The sequence below is a fragment of the Typopeltis vanoorti genome, chromosome 6 (genome assembly GCF_054136105.1).
Source record: "Typopeltis vanoorti isolate ZY-2024b chromosome 6, IOZ_Tvanoo_1.0, whole genome shotgun sequence".
Taxonomy (NCBI): Eukaryota; Metazoa; Arthropoda; class Arachnida; order Uropygi; family Thelyphonidae; genus Typopeltis; species Typopeltis vanoorti.
In genome coordinates, this window is record NC_143554.1 from 1,048,834 (window position 1) to 1,064,214 (window position 15,381).

Genomic DNA, 15,381 nt, shown 5'->3' on the forward strand with positions numbered 1-15,381 from the left:
GGTACTATATTTTTCTGCAGTGTATATTAGATTATATCATAGAATCGATTCATATATTGAAAAAGTGAATTCTCTCAGAACAGCTGTGTCATTAATTTGTTGGTTTCATGCTTATAGGTGTTTGCAGATGACAAGTATATGAATGCAGCCAGAGAATGTGGTGAGATTATATGGAGAAGAGGTATTTTAAGGAAGGGCTATGGAATATGTCATGGTGTGTCTGGGAATGCTTATGCATTTTTACGACTTTTTCAAGTGACAAATGAAGAAAAATATTTGTATAGGGCACTGAAAGTAAGTATGTTTGTTTTTATGTATATATAAATATACAAACACACTTACTTTACATATAATGTATATATAAATATGAATGTTTATATGTATATATAAAATTCCATCCCAGAGGAGAGTCATGCAGAGCTTCCCCCACTCTCTCTCCCTACTTGTTCAACCTATTCCACAGAGAAGTGGTTTGAAAATTGCTTGGGAGCAGGACTCCAGAAATCCACTTGCCCACTCACCAGAGACAAGTGGAAAGTGAATTTTCAGCTTTGTTCTAATACATATAAAATGTATTGGCTTATTTTATTTTATTTTATTTATTTTTTTTTTTTGCATAATATACTTCTTTTTTTTTTTTTTTTTTGACCTCCAATGAATGTAATAAAGAAGTTTTATTTTCAACCAGGAGATAGTATCTTATGTAATTAATGTAATAAGTTAATTTCTTCATAGACTCTTTGCACCTCCTAAAATAGTAAAGTATCTTTGGATATTCCCAAAGATACTTTACTCCTGTTTCTGAAATGTGAAATAATTCTTATCTCTGACAACAGGTGGCACTATTTATCTCTCCCCTGTTATAAACTAAAACCTACCCTGCATCAGAAGATTAATTTTGAAATAAACAGTCACGTATTCTCAAATAACGTTTTATTTGTTGCTAGAGAATTAATTACATAAGTTGAAAGGAAGTCATCATCATGATTATAAAAATCAGAGAAACCCTTAAAAAAAAAAGAAAATTAATTAAACAAGATCAATTTTCATTTGTTTCTCCACCAGCTGTAATTCTCCCAATATCCTCCTCTGTTACCCTTAGATGGGTATGCAGTTGTAATGTAGTATTGGCATGCCCTTATTTTCACAGTACACAACATGAATTAGTTTAATGTAATTATATACTTAAGCCATACATGATGAAAAGACTTTTAAATAGGATTATTCATAAAGATAAATTTATTTTGCAAAGATGAGTCATAGACCTGATCATTTCATCAGAGGATGTAATTGTGAGAGGGGTTTCACATTTTCATCCATTTGGTGAGAGTGATCATGAAGTGATACCTGGGATGAGGCTAGATATATGCAGACTTCTGTGAGGAAAGGATATATATGAAAGTACAAGGCTGGTGATTATGACACGCTTTGGAGACAGTTTGGAGATATGGCATGAAATGAGGAGTTGAGTGGTAATGAAATAGATGCTGCTTGGGAACTGACAAAGAAATACATAACAGTATGAATTGTGTGAATGTATTCCAAAGGCCATAAGGCTGAGTAAGGTAGGTGTAAAATGAATGAAAGTGAAACTTAAGCAAGAAATCTGGAAAAATAAGATACTGTAGAGGAAGTACAAGATGAATAATGGTAATAATCTGTTACATGAAGAGTGTAAAAAACAAGCCAGGAGAGTGACTCAGTTAGTAAGAAAAACAAAATTAGAGCAGAATTGTGACAAATCAGGCAAAGAAAAACCCTCGAGAGTTTTTTAGATATGTGGCAAGTAGAAGGAAGAATGATCATAATAAGATGATATTAATGGATGAAAGTGGTAGAATGGTAACTGCTGCAGAAGACATTGTTGAGGTATTCTGTGATCAATTTATAAATGTGTTTCATCCTTTATAAATTGAATCATGATGAATCATGATTCGTTGAATCATGGATGGAATCATGAGTAACTTAAGTGTAGAGGACATAGAAGAGGATGGCTTAATTATGAATGAGCAGGAAGGTATTTGAGGAAATAAATAAATTTGATGTCAATAAGGCGAATAGGATTTGATGACATTATTATTATTACTACTACTAATAATAATAATAATACGTGACACCTCCAGGGAGTCCAAAGACTCATCTAGGGAGGGCACCTACTTGACAACTCTGTCACCATCCACCACTTAATCCAAGGACTACAACTAACCACAACTACACCAACATCATCTACCACCACCATCACCACTAGTATTTCCACAGACAATCGCAAACATCCACACCCATGGTGGGATTCGAACCCGCAGCCCTTTGGCTGGATAGCGGATATGCTAACCGCTCTGCCAACCAGGCCAGCAATATCATCATGCATTGTAAAGGAATGTTCCCGGGAATTGGCAGTAGCATTGGAATGCCTGTTTAATAAAAGTCTTGCAAAAGCACAGGTTCCAAGGAAGTGGAAGGAGGATAAAATTGTTCCACTGCATAAAGGTGGTGATAAGCTGTAGGTTCAAATTATAGGCCGGTCTGTATATCTTTAGTAGTGGTGAAGGTACTTGAGAGAGTGATGAGAAGTAGGATACAGAAATGGGTTGATAACAGTAGTATTCTCTGTGGTCATCAGCAAAGGTTTGTTAAAGGGAGGTCAGCTTTACTAACTTATGTACTATAACAAAGTGGCAAATACCTTGGATAGAGGAGATGCATATACAGTGGTGTACTTGAATTTTGCAAAAGCTTCTGATAGACTGCCACACATCAAGCTCTTAAATAAATTGAAACAGATGGGATTGGATAACAAACTTCTGAGTTTGATCAGTGACTGGCTGATGGATAGATATCAGAAAGTTTTATCCAGAAAGAAAAAGGATACAGAAATGGGTTGATAACAGCAGTATTCTGTTATCAACCCATTATCAACTGAACAACAATGGCCAAACAGTAAGCTGTTTGGCCATTATTGTTCAGTTTGTATGTTGATGATATTGGGATGGGTTTAACTAGTAATATACAGCTGTTTGCAGATGATGCAAAACTGGGGAGAGAGCAATGCAGAGTTGAGTGGATGTTATGACCTTACAAGAGAACTTAGATTGCATGAATGGGCAGGTAAGGGGAACTGTCAGTTCATTGTTCCAGAGTGTAAAGTTTTGAGATTTGGTAAACAACAATAGGATGCAAAGTATACACTTGATGAGGAAACTTGAAAGGAAGTAGAAGAGATAAGAGATATAGGAGTAATGGTGGACAAGGACCTGAAATTCAGGGGCTACACCACACAAGTTGTGAAGACGTAACATAAGATAATGGCAATGATGTGGAAGACCCTGACATGCACTAATAGAGGGGGTTATGATGCCATTGTATAAGGCCTTGATCAGGCCTCACATGGATTATTGTGCACAGATTTGGGCACCAGGTTTTCATGGTGATGAGGATTGTTGGAAAGGGTCCAGAGAAAATTTACAAAAGTGGTCAGTGGTGTTTGGAATGTGGAGTACGAGGTCAGATTGAGAGAATGTAAGTTGCAGAGCCTCATGAATAGGAGGAAGAGGGTGAGGGGGATATGATTGAGACATATAAGCTAGTCAGGGGTTGTTATCAGATTGACATGGAAGAGAGAGTTTTCATAGAATGGGAGAGGGAGGTAGAACAAGAGGCCATCACTGGAAACTGTATATGGAGGGAGCAGAGGAGTGAGGAGTAGGTTCTTTGCATGGAGAGTGGTTGGTGAGTGGAATGCGTTGCCTGAGTGTGTTGTGAATATAGACACATTGAATCAGTTTAAAGCATGGTTGAATGAGCATTGTGTGCAATAGTGTGTACCTCCTGTGATGAGTCTCTGACTCCATGGAGGTCAGATGTTAATAATAATAATGTTACTGACATGACATCGTGAAAAGTTAGTCTGGCTTCGTTGCCAGTGTTGATTATTTACAGTTTTTTTTTTTTTTTTTGTAAACTTATTTGTTTTTCCTATTGAATCAATTTTATGGATAATTTATATAAATTTGCCCTTCATCATGGACAATAAATGAAAAAAAAAAGAAGATTCAAAATACACTTTTTAGTTTTGTGAATTGTAAAGCTGATGGCAGTGGTGAGGGGCCAGAAAAAAATAATTTTTTTTTTTTAATGAAAAAACACTGAAGAAAAGTTCTATGAGAGTTCTCACGTATTGTATCATCACCTAAAATCAACGTACAATATACAAGTCTTTCAAGCCTATAAAGACAAAGTTGCATTCTGTAATGGACTGCTGACAGAAACTCTAAATTACTGGAAGCTTAGAGGAATTTTTAAAGTGGAGACATTTAGTTACTTAAATATAAAAAGCCAATAGGCTTCATTTCGGCGATATAAACATTATTTAAATTAAGGGGATATTAAATCCAAAATTGTTTTAAAACCGAATAAAAAACTCAAAGATTGGAATCAGAGAGTTTCATGCCGAATATAGTAAACTATAAAAGTATCAGTGATTACTAGCATGAGCTAATGCAAGTAGTCCTAGTACGTAGTACAATCTCGGGCAACTCGCAGCAAAGGTGGTAAAGTTCTGATTGCTATTCTTGGTATTTTCCATAATGTAAAAACACATTTCCTAGCAAATGTACGCTGTTATTACATTATGGCGGGAGGTCATTACCCAGACCGGTTTCAGCCTTTTTTGAGGCTTCATCAGTGAGTAGCTAGACCAAATAGATACCAAAGGGTATAGCGAAAAGATCTTATATACTCTGCTATACGAGTTGTCAAAAAAGGTGCAGCCATTAAGTTACTTAAATATAAAGAGCCAATAGGCTTCATTTCGGTGATATAAACATTATTTAAATTAAGGGGATATTAAATCCCACATTGTTTTAAAACCGAATAAGAAACTCAAAGATTGGAATCAGAGAGTTTCATGCCGAATATGGTAAACTATAAAAGTATACGGCGATTCATGAGACATTCATTTTTACAAAAAATGCTGTCACATAGACTTGGAAAGAAGTCGTCCAATGAAAAAACACACATCTAACTGCTTTCCAAAGAAAGATGTATTCTAAAATGTTTGAACACCTGAAGTGCCTTTTTAATATGGTCTATTATAGAGCTAAATTCAATAAACCATTTACTGTTTTCAAAAACTTACAGGCCCAGTAGTTACTGTCGATATTGTTAAAAAGAAATTAGCCAAGGAAATCAAAGACTCCAATAGTGAAGCTTCTTCAGATATTGCAAATGAGGAGAAATTTGTTCATTATATGAGATGAAGAGATAAAAATCAGAAGAAACATAAGTTATTTGATCATAGGAGCTGTGCTGAAGAAAGTGATTTTTAATCGGTGAATACTCCGTTTTTCTACTTTCTTGAGTGGTAAATTGTTTCTCTGGAATACGAGTGTACTTCAGTGGTTGTTTTTTAAAGTTAATTATTGTCACGATATAGTGTATTTTGGTTACCGAGAAGACTGGGTCTGATGCATAACGGTGGAAGACAAGACAAAGCTAAGTTTTCATTACTGTATTTAGTTTTATTTCATTTTATTTAGTGTATTAATGTTTTGTTTTGCTTGTAATTGTTTATACTTTTCTTATTTATTTATACTCCCTAATACTTATTTAACTTTTATTTTTGACACTAATTAGTGACACTATTTTGAATAATTAATGATTACGCTAGTAGTCCCTCGGCAGTAATGCATGATGGCGGATTCAGCTGCAGTCGCAAATGGCATGTCGCCAAGTCCTCCACCATTTAAGCACTCCATTATAAGCAATATAATAAGGGAGTTTGTGGCATGCAGTACCTGCAGCATGTATGCGTCTAGGGAATTGGATATCTGGCTTCTGAGAGGGGGGGGGGTGCATAAAGTGCAGGCAGTGGGAGGAAATAAATGTAGTAGATATCTCAATAACTGACCTTGTTGCTCCAGGAACGGGAAATGAATACAGGAAGACGAGTAGTGTGATAGGAGAGAATGAAGAAAAAACTATGAATGAGAAAATAATAGTTGATAGTGTAGAAGGCGTGAGTGACTGAAAGTTTAGGAGATGGTTTTGTTTGGGAGAGTGAATTTCGATTAAAAGTGACTGACCTTCAGAGGGAGATAGAGGAGTGAAAGAGGAGGTGGAATGTCTTGGAGAAGTATGAAAGATGAGATTAGGAGCATGGAAGAGATAAATGCAAGGCAAATCAGAATAGGTGAGAGAGAGAGAGAGTTTTGGGAATGATAGGAGAGGAGGAAAAATTTAGGAATGATAGGAGAGGAGGAAAAATTTAGGAATGATAAAAGAGGAGAGAATGAAATTGGATGTGGAAATGGAAACGAAGAGAATGGAAATAGTAGGAGAGAGGGAATGAGAGAGAGAGAGGGGTATAGGAGTGCTAGAAGAGGAGAGAATGGAAACAGTAGGAGAGAGGTATGGGAGTGCTAGAAGAGGAGAGAATGGAAACAGTAGGAGAGACGGAATGAGAGAGAGGTATAGGAGTACTAGAAGAGGAGAAAATGGAAACAGTAGGAGAGACGGAGTGAGAGAGAGGTATGGGAATGAAAGAAAAGGAGAAAATGGAAACAATAGGAGAGAAGGAATGGCAAGAGGTATAATGTGTAGGGACTCAATGATCCGTGGTGTTCAAGATAGGATGTGTGGGGAGTGTTTGCCAGAAGGAACGAGAGAAAGTGAGACTTTGGCAGTTAAAAGAGGCGAAAGGGTGGATGAGATTATTGTGATGGTGGGAACAAATCACTTGAGTGCTGGTTTAATAGGGCAGCGAGAGATATGAGATTCTGGCTTGAGGTGGTACGAAAGAAGACACAGAGAGGAAAGATAGTGTGTGTGTGTGTGTGTGTGTGTGTGTGTGTGTGTGTGTGTGTGTGTGTGTGTGTGTGTGTGTGTGTGTGTGTGTGTGTGTGTTGCCTAGGTATGATAATGACGAGCTGAGCAGAAGAGCAGTGATGTTGAATGACATAATAGCTATAATGTGTGACAAGAGAAGCTGGAATATATGCTTGAAGTGCATTTGAGGACAGAAAGGAATTGCATGCGAGAGACCACTTACATTTGAATGAGGAAGGACGTAGGCATCTGGAGAGATTGCTGTTCTGAACAAGTCAGTGTGTCCCAGGGAGGATGGTAGCAGGGGTGGCCTCTTGTGGGAATGGGTACTTGGGAGAAGGGGGACGACATCAGGTAAAACTGAGCCCAGTGGAGTCTAGAGGCGATAATGCTGAGTATAGAAACGGCAGCATTTATATGCTTTATACTAATGCCAGGAGTATCCGGAATAAGGGAGAGGAATTGGTGGCACAGATAGCATCACCCTAGCCAAAAATTATTGGGGTCACTGAGATGTGGTTGACAGAAGAGGATATAATAACAGGAATAGAAGTCGCTGGGTACAGCATTTTTCGGCAGGATAGAAAGGGAAAGCATGGTGGTGGAGTACTGCTTATGATAAGTGACAACCTATGTCCTCTAAGAGTGGAGACTTTGGAAGGCAGTGACACTAATGATTTTGAAAGCATATGGTGTGAGGTAGAGGTGGGCAAGACAGGATATTTAGTGGGGTGTTGCTACAGACCCAGGAGCATGGAGGGTGGGGACCAGGAAATGTTTAGACGGTTGAGTTTGGCAAGTGCAAGAAGAATGATTGTTATGGGAGATTTTAACTACAGTAGTATAAATTGGGAAGAGGAAGATGCATGTAGCAATAGGAGAATGGAATTTCTAGGATTCTTGAGGGACATATATCTTAGGCAACATGTAATAGAGGGAACAAGAGGTTCAAGAGTTTTGGATTTGGTTATCGCATCAGAAGAGTTTATAATAACTGAGATGGCATCTCTCCCACCAGTTGGAGAGAGTGACCATATGGTTTTGACTTGGAAAATGAATAGACATGCAGGAGTATCAAAGAGACAGGAACGTATGTGAAATTATAAAGCAGGTGATTATAATAGTTTAAGACGTCAGCTTGGGGAAGTTTCATGGAGGGAGGAATTGGAAGGCCGGAATATCATTAGTGCGTGGAAAATTATGAAAGAATATTTGTTAGCAGCAATGGTAAGTTGTATACCACAAGTGAACAAGAGGACACTATTTGGAGTAAAGTGGATGACAAACAATATTAAACAGGAATTGCATGTGAAAAAGAGGCTATGGAAGAGATATAAGGAGACAGGTGAAGAAAAGATGCATGAAGAATATAAGACACAGGCCAGAAGAGTGACTAGTGTGGTAAGGAAGACAAAACTGGAATATGAGAGGAGATTGGCCCTAAGACCCAAAGAAAATCCTAGGGAATTTTTTAGATATGTGGCCAGGAAGGAGAAGAAATGACTGTGGAAGAATGATATTGTGGGATAAAAATGGGAATAGAGTGACTGATGCAGAGGACATAGTGGAATTGTTCAATGAACACTTTATTGGAGTATTTCAACCTAGAGGATTCAGTTTTAATGCTAGAGGGATTGGGCAGGTTCTAGATTTAGAGGTACAGGAGGAGAGTGTGTTTTAGGTACTGAGTACTCTGGATGTCGATAAAGCTGTGGGACTGGATGGTATTTCACCACGTGTTTTGAGACAATGTGCTAGGGAACTGACAGAGCCTTTGACCTGGCTTTTCAATGAAAGTCTGGCTGCAGGAAAGGTGCTGATGGAATGGAAGGAAGGAAGGAAGGTAAGAGAGTGCCATTGAATAATGGCAATAGCAGACTGTAAGTGTTTAATTATAGGCCAGTTTGTGTGTCATCAGTAGTTGTTAAGATCTTGGAGAAATCAGTTAGGGACTGTATAAAACATTGGGCAGATGAGGGTAATGTTATCTGTGAGAGTCGACGTGGATCTGTGAGGGAGCGCTCTTGTTTTAGCAATATGCTAGCCTTTTATGATAAAATTTCAAGAGCATTAGATGAGGGGAAAGGCATATACTGCCATTTTCGTACACTTAGCGAAGGCATTTGACAGGGTGCCACATGATAAGCTGATATTTAAGTTGCAGCACATGGGTCTGCTGAATCCAGTTGACCAATCTGACATGCGATGTCAGATTGGTCAACTGGATTCAGGATTGGCTGTCCGATAGGTATCAGAGAGTTGTGTATGGTGGGACAGTTTCAAGGAAGCAGAGGGTTACAAGTGGGGTCCCACAGGGCTCAGCACTGGACCTATATTGTTTAACCTTTATATCAATGACATTGTCAGTGGATTACAAGGAGATATTCAGTTGTTTGCAGATGATGCGAAGCTGGGAAGGATTATTAGTAATAGTGCAGATGCGGTAGCCCTGCAAGAGGATTTGAATGAGCTAGATAGATGGGCAAATGAATGGAGGTATCGGTTTAATACAGCAAATTGTAACGTCTTGAGGTTTGGGAAACATAGATGGGACACTGCATACTCTGTGGGAGGAGTTATACTGGAGGAAGTAGAGGAGACAAGAGATCTGGGGTTGATGATTGATAAAAATCTAAAATTTAGAGAACATATTACAAAGGTGGTGAAGGTAACACAGAGGATTGCGCAATAATGAGAAGGACGCTGTCATGCAGAGATAAAACAGTTATCATTCCGTTGTATAAGATCCTAATCAGACCATGCTTGGACTATTGTTCTCAGATTTGGTCCCCAGGATTTGAAGGGGATATATTAACTGTGGTAAGGGTACAAAGGCGGATAACAAAGATGGTTTCAGGACTGTACAATGATAGTTATGAGGATCGGCTGAGGGAATGTGGACTGCAGAATTTGGTGGATAAAAGGAGGAGAGGTGATATGATTGGCATTTTTAAACTGTGAGCAAGAGGGTGTGGAGTGGTTTCTTTGCATGAAGGGTGGTTGAACCATGGAATGCATTGCCTGATAGAGTGGTGAGAGCGAGAACAGTCAATGAGTTTAAGGAGTGGTATGATAGACTTTGTGTTTGTTAGAAAGGACCTCCCACGATGAATCTTTTGACTCCATGGAGGTCTGAATAATAATAATAGTAATAGGTGGCCTCCATTGAATTTAATAAGTGTGTGTGTGTGTGTGCACCTTTTACCATAAAATTTAAGTAGTATTTCCGAAACTTTGCTTAGGAGTAACTGTCAGTGGAAGAAACAGCTTTGATAAAACATGCAATGATATTCTGATAGCCAATAATTTAAAGAACCAAAAATCAATGATTTTGTATCTTAATCTAACCAGCAACAAATACAACTTGGAGATAAATCTCGATAAGACAAGAATTATAATAGGTAGAGTTAAAAAAGATATCAATGTTATAATAAAAGAATAGAACAAATGGATAGTTTAAATTATTTCAGATCATTAATCACTTAGGATCTGAGTTATATGAAACTATCAAGTGCAGAATTAGTTCGGTATCAGCAATGAAACAATTTGAATAAAATATGGAGAAACAAAAAAGTTAGCATAGCTTAAGCGAAGAGTTGGGTTAACATTGATAATGTACTAAATAGGCTACACAAAAACAGTTTGAGGTGACGAAAGCAAACGAAGATTGAGATGAAGAAGAAGATGGTGTGAGGCCTTGCAGATCCATTCAGGCCTGCCCTCATTCCATCAGGTGGCAAAACTAGCAGAGGACAGATCCCAGAGGAGGAAAAGAATACATGAAACATTCCTCATCCTGAATGGATAAGAATGATGATGATAATATATCATTGTCCATTCTGGATATGTATCCACAACTCTACTTTATTAACAATTTTTTTCCAAATGAATCTTCTATTTTTCAGGACTCTCCAGTATTGTCATATCCTACATTTCAGTTTTCTAAGGCAGTTTCTATGTTCAATCCACTTCTTTCAGTATTCATATATTTTGGCCTGGTTGGCCAAGCTTAACGTATCCACTCTCCAGCCAAGAGACTGTGGGTTCAAATCCTGCTAGCATGGATGTTTGTGATTGTCTGTGAAAATATTGGTGATGGTGGGGGCAGTAGATGCCATTGGTGTAGATGATGATGGTAGTTGCACTTCACTTATAGTTGGTAGATTGGGTAATGGAGATGGAGAGTTGTAGAGTAGGTGCCTTCCCTCGATGAGTCTTTGGACTCTTTGGAGTGTCAGATAATAATAATGATGATGATGATGATGGAGTGATGAGAGCTTGGTCCACCTTTACCACGAGTTGCCTCAGTCCTGAAGATACCTCAGGTGCAAACTTTGTTTGCTTACACTTGGATAAAGGATTAAACTAAATTTATTACAGTCTAACCAAATGGGAAAAAACTTCCAACATTTTTCTCTAAACCAGAGTAATTTAATAATAAGGTGGTACACCTTTTGGCAACTTGTATAGGCAGGGGCGTGCTAATAGTTTCTGGTGCCTGTGTGCAAAACTTTAGTTGGCTTCCCTATACCCAGTAGCATGCCAGTAGTGTCCAGTACCTGTGTGCAAAACTTTAGTTGGTCCCCCCCCCCCCCTCCAATAAAAAAATCACTTTAAAAAAACGTTTTTTTTTTAAGTATTTCCTCCTCTTTGGCACCTTTACTATCCTGGCGCCTGTGTGCATTGTACACATTGCACATATGGCCAGCACGCCCCTGCATATAGGTAAATATGACTTCTTCATTGCTTCTGCCTTAGTATCACCACTTCTGGGTCTGGCTCCGAGTGGCGAGACTTCAATAAAGGTCGAAACCGGTTGCAAACTTGGGTGATGAATGGCAGTGCTGTAGCCCATGAAGTTTTAACTGAGGCTTGGAATCCATCAGGTATTTGCCATTATTATTTGCCTTTTTTTTTCTCCAAATTTTCCCAAAATATTTTTGTATGTCTGAACCATATGTTGCACTGGCAACATGTGGTTTTGTTTGACACCACCCCGTCGTGAATGTGTTGAAACTAAGAAATACAATATATAGTGAATGTGTTTCAGATATTATTGAATTGAAGCATTTCAACTCAACTGTTGACTTGCTTTTATCTTTGGATCGTGTGATCTTTTGTTAATACTGCACCAGTCATATGCACGTCTTCATAGCTGCTCTATCGCTACTGGCCTACATTGCTGTCCGTTTTGCTCTCTAGTTTCACCTCTCATTAGTCATTTGTGAAGGATTGTTCATTAGGTATCTCAAGTCCTGTAAATTACAGGTAATTTTTGCTTGAAATAATGAGAAAGAAGATGACGCTATTTGGGTAGATGACTTTGACGATGCACACAAGGAAACCACTCTCGAGGATGGAAGTAGCGACAGCGAATAGGAGCTTTTTAGTAAGTCATATCCATTTTCAGTTTTTTCTGAATGCCAAGTTTCTGAAAGTCTTCGCATATATCTCGCACCACAATTTTTAGCATTAATTTTGGGAAAAAAGTGCGAGTTATGTTCAAGTAAATACGGTAATTTTTCTCATCTCATCTCATCTCATCTTTCTTTTACCTTGCGGTGTCGAGAGTTTATTAATCATCTGACCTCAAACCGTGTACAGGATAATTTGGTCAGCCCGTACGCCCCAGTATATCCTATGTCTGTAGTGTTGAGTTCTCAGGGCCGATTTGCCTGCTTTACGAGATGAAAAACCCCAGAATAAACTGGGGGGAAAACCCTACTGTCCACGCCCAAGACCGGCTAACTTGGCTATGGCTGGGGGAGATCCTTCAGCTCCTCATGTCACCGACGGGAATCGAACCTAGGGCACTTCTTCCCCAGGCATATGGTTGCAAAGTGCACAGCCACTAGGCTAACCATGTGGACCTTTTAACTGCACGATGATTTTTTAGCTTTCAAATTCTAAAGTATGGATCGTTGGTTAAAGACTGGATTTATAAAACACACAAAAGAGAGCAATATAGCAGATACAACAAGTTGTAAGAAACAAGAAAACATTGATATTATATTTGGATGAAATGAAATTGATAAGGGTGTGTCGTCTGACATCTCTAAAGAACTTAACTAGGAAGATGAAAAAACTTCATAAGTATGATATGAATTACTTGAAATGTGGATTTTCATTGATGAGAAATAAAGAGGAACCTATTCCATTATGTGTCGTTTGTGGTGAAACTTTAAAAAACGAAAGTATCAAACCACCTAATTTAAATCGCCATTTGGAATCAAAACATGATTACAAGGACAAACCTGTAGAATTTTTCTCAAAATAAACTAAAAAAAATTTAAAAGAATCTCAAAAAATGATGCCAATTGTGTCAGGAGGTGAAAATGACACACAGGCGAAAATTATACTATTAAATAATCTTTGTACGTGAGTTTTTTCCATTATTAATTTTGTATCGATATGTCTACTCACAGTATACGTCTTTTAAAACTTATAAATTTTGTTCTATTAAAAATAAATCACATTTTTTTTGTTTACATGTACATCTAAATTCAAATAAAACAGACATTTACAATGAAATATACTTATTTATTTATTTATTTTTAATTATTTTGATAAGGGGGTACTTTGGGGTACACGGATATCAGAACTTTGAGAAACACTGCTCTAGAGCAAAGCTTCTGGATTATCCCACCAGTACTAATGCATGATGGATTTTTACAACCTTTTACAAGTCATATTCTCATTTAAAAAACAAAAAAAGTATCTTTATTAATTAATGCTGATGAATTCTTACATATTTCCTTTCATGTGTTTTAAATTAGTTGATAATAATTATTATTATTATTTCATGGCACTTCCAAGGAGTCCACTATATCAAACCTCTAGTACTTTCATCATCTACATAAATGCCATCTACCGCTAACCACCACCACTGGTATTTTTATCTGTAAATTGCATGTGTTTTGAAGTAAGTGGCTGCATGCAGTCTCCAAATTTTGGGAAGTGATTAATTACTATTAACTGTTTATTTATTTATTTATTTTTTTTTTTGGCTTCACAAACTTTTACATTTGTTCCTTTGACCTCTGATAGTGTAATCCTATCAACTCAGCTGCATCTGAGACAAGCTAGTAAGCACATTCTACATGACTGATTCATATGATTCATATGATTGATGATGTCCATGTGACTGTGTTGATGTTAGACATATGCAGAAGAAATGTGTCCAAGAAAGATAGTTAAGCGTGTTGCCCTGACATGATAATGTGGAGTGGAGGAGAAAAGCAGCAATGACGAATGAGATGATAGTGAGAATGTGCAGGAAATGAGGTGTGGAATATGTGAATGCTTGGAGTACATTTCAGGATAGAAGAGAACTGTATTTATTATTATTATTATTCAGGCCTCCTTGGAGTTAAGAGACTCATTGCGGGAGGTCTTTCCTAGGAAACACAAAGTCTATCATACCACTCCTTGAACTTATTGACCATTCTTGCTCTCACCACTCTATCAGGCAATGCATTCCACATTTACACCACTCTCCATGCAAAGAAACCACTCCTACCCTCTTGCTCATGGCTTCCTTTCGTATTTTTCGTGGTATCTGTGAAATTTGGTTAACTGAAGAGGATATTCTAACAGGGATAGAAATTGAAACCTATAGCATCAGCAGAATAGGGAAGGAAATGTGGTGGTGGTGGAGTGTTACTTATGATAAGAGATAAATTCTACATTCTCAGAAAATAACACTAATGGTTGGAGAGAGTATGCAAGAGATAGATTATATTTAAATGCAGAAGGGCACATGCATTTGGAGAGACTGTTGTTTCCTGGGCAAGTGAGTTGGTACAGGATAACTGGAATTGCACAGGTGGGAATGTTGCAGGGATGGCCTCATGTGGAGATGAGGGGAGTAATAATGGTTCTAGGAATAAATACTGGCAATGCACTGATTTTTCTATATACAAATGCTATGAGCATTAAGAGAGTTCATTGCACTGATTGGCTCAGTCTCTCCAAAGGTTGTTGGTATCAGTGAAATTTGGTTAACTGAGGAGGATATTCTAACAGGGATAGAAATTGAAAGGTATAGCATATTTCAGCAGAATAGGGAAGGCAAATGTGGTGGTGGAGTGTTACGCGTGATAAGAGATGAATTGTACATTCTCAGAAAAAACACTAATGGCTTGGAGAGTATATGGTGTGAGATAGATGCTATTTACAAGATAAGACAAGATGATGCTTAGATACATTGATGATGTTTTCACTATCTGGTCCATGGCCGGTAGACACTTTCCTCAGCCACCTAAACAAACAACACAAATGCATACAGTTCACAACTGAGATTGAAAAACAGAACACCCTTCCATTTCTAGATACACTTGTCATACGTCTTCCTTCTGGCAGTCTTTCCTTCACTGTTTACCGGAAACTGACATATACTGGCTGATATATTTACATAAACTCCTACCACCACCACCACCACCCAACACAAAAACTAGGTGTCATTAATACTCTAAAAAACAGGGCTTTGAAGATATGCTCCAATGAACATGCACTGAAAGACGAATTTAAAATTATCAGCAATAACTTTAAATATCTCAA

The 15,381-nt window shown here is 37.8% G+C and overlaps 1 protein-coding gene across 4 annotated transcripts in view; it reads left to right on the top strand.

The window, feature by feature from the left end:
* Positions 1 to 15,381, top strand: part of LOC150105243 (lanC-like protein 2) — a 309,805-nt gene that overhangs the window by 242,190 nt on the left and 52,234 nt on the right. For all 4 annotated transcript variants that reach the window (XM_090394012.1, XM_090394013.1, XM_090394010.1 and 1 more), the window contains one exon: positions 118 to 294. In XM_090394012.1, the coding sequence (XP_090250138.1) occupies positions 118 to 294 (177 nt within the window). The remainder of the gene's footprint in view (positions 1 to 117; positions 295 to 15,381) is intronic.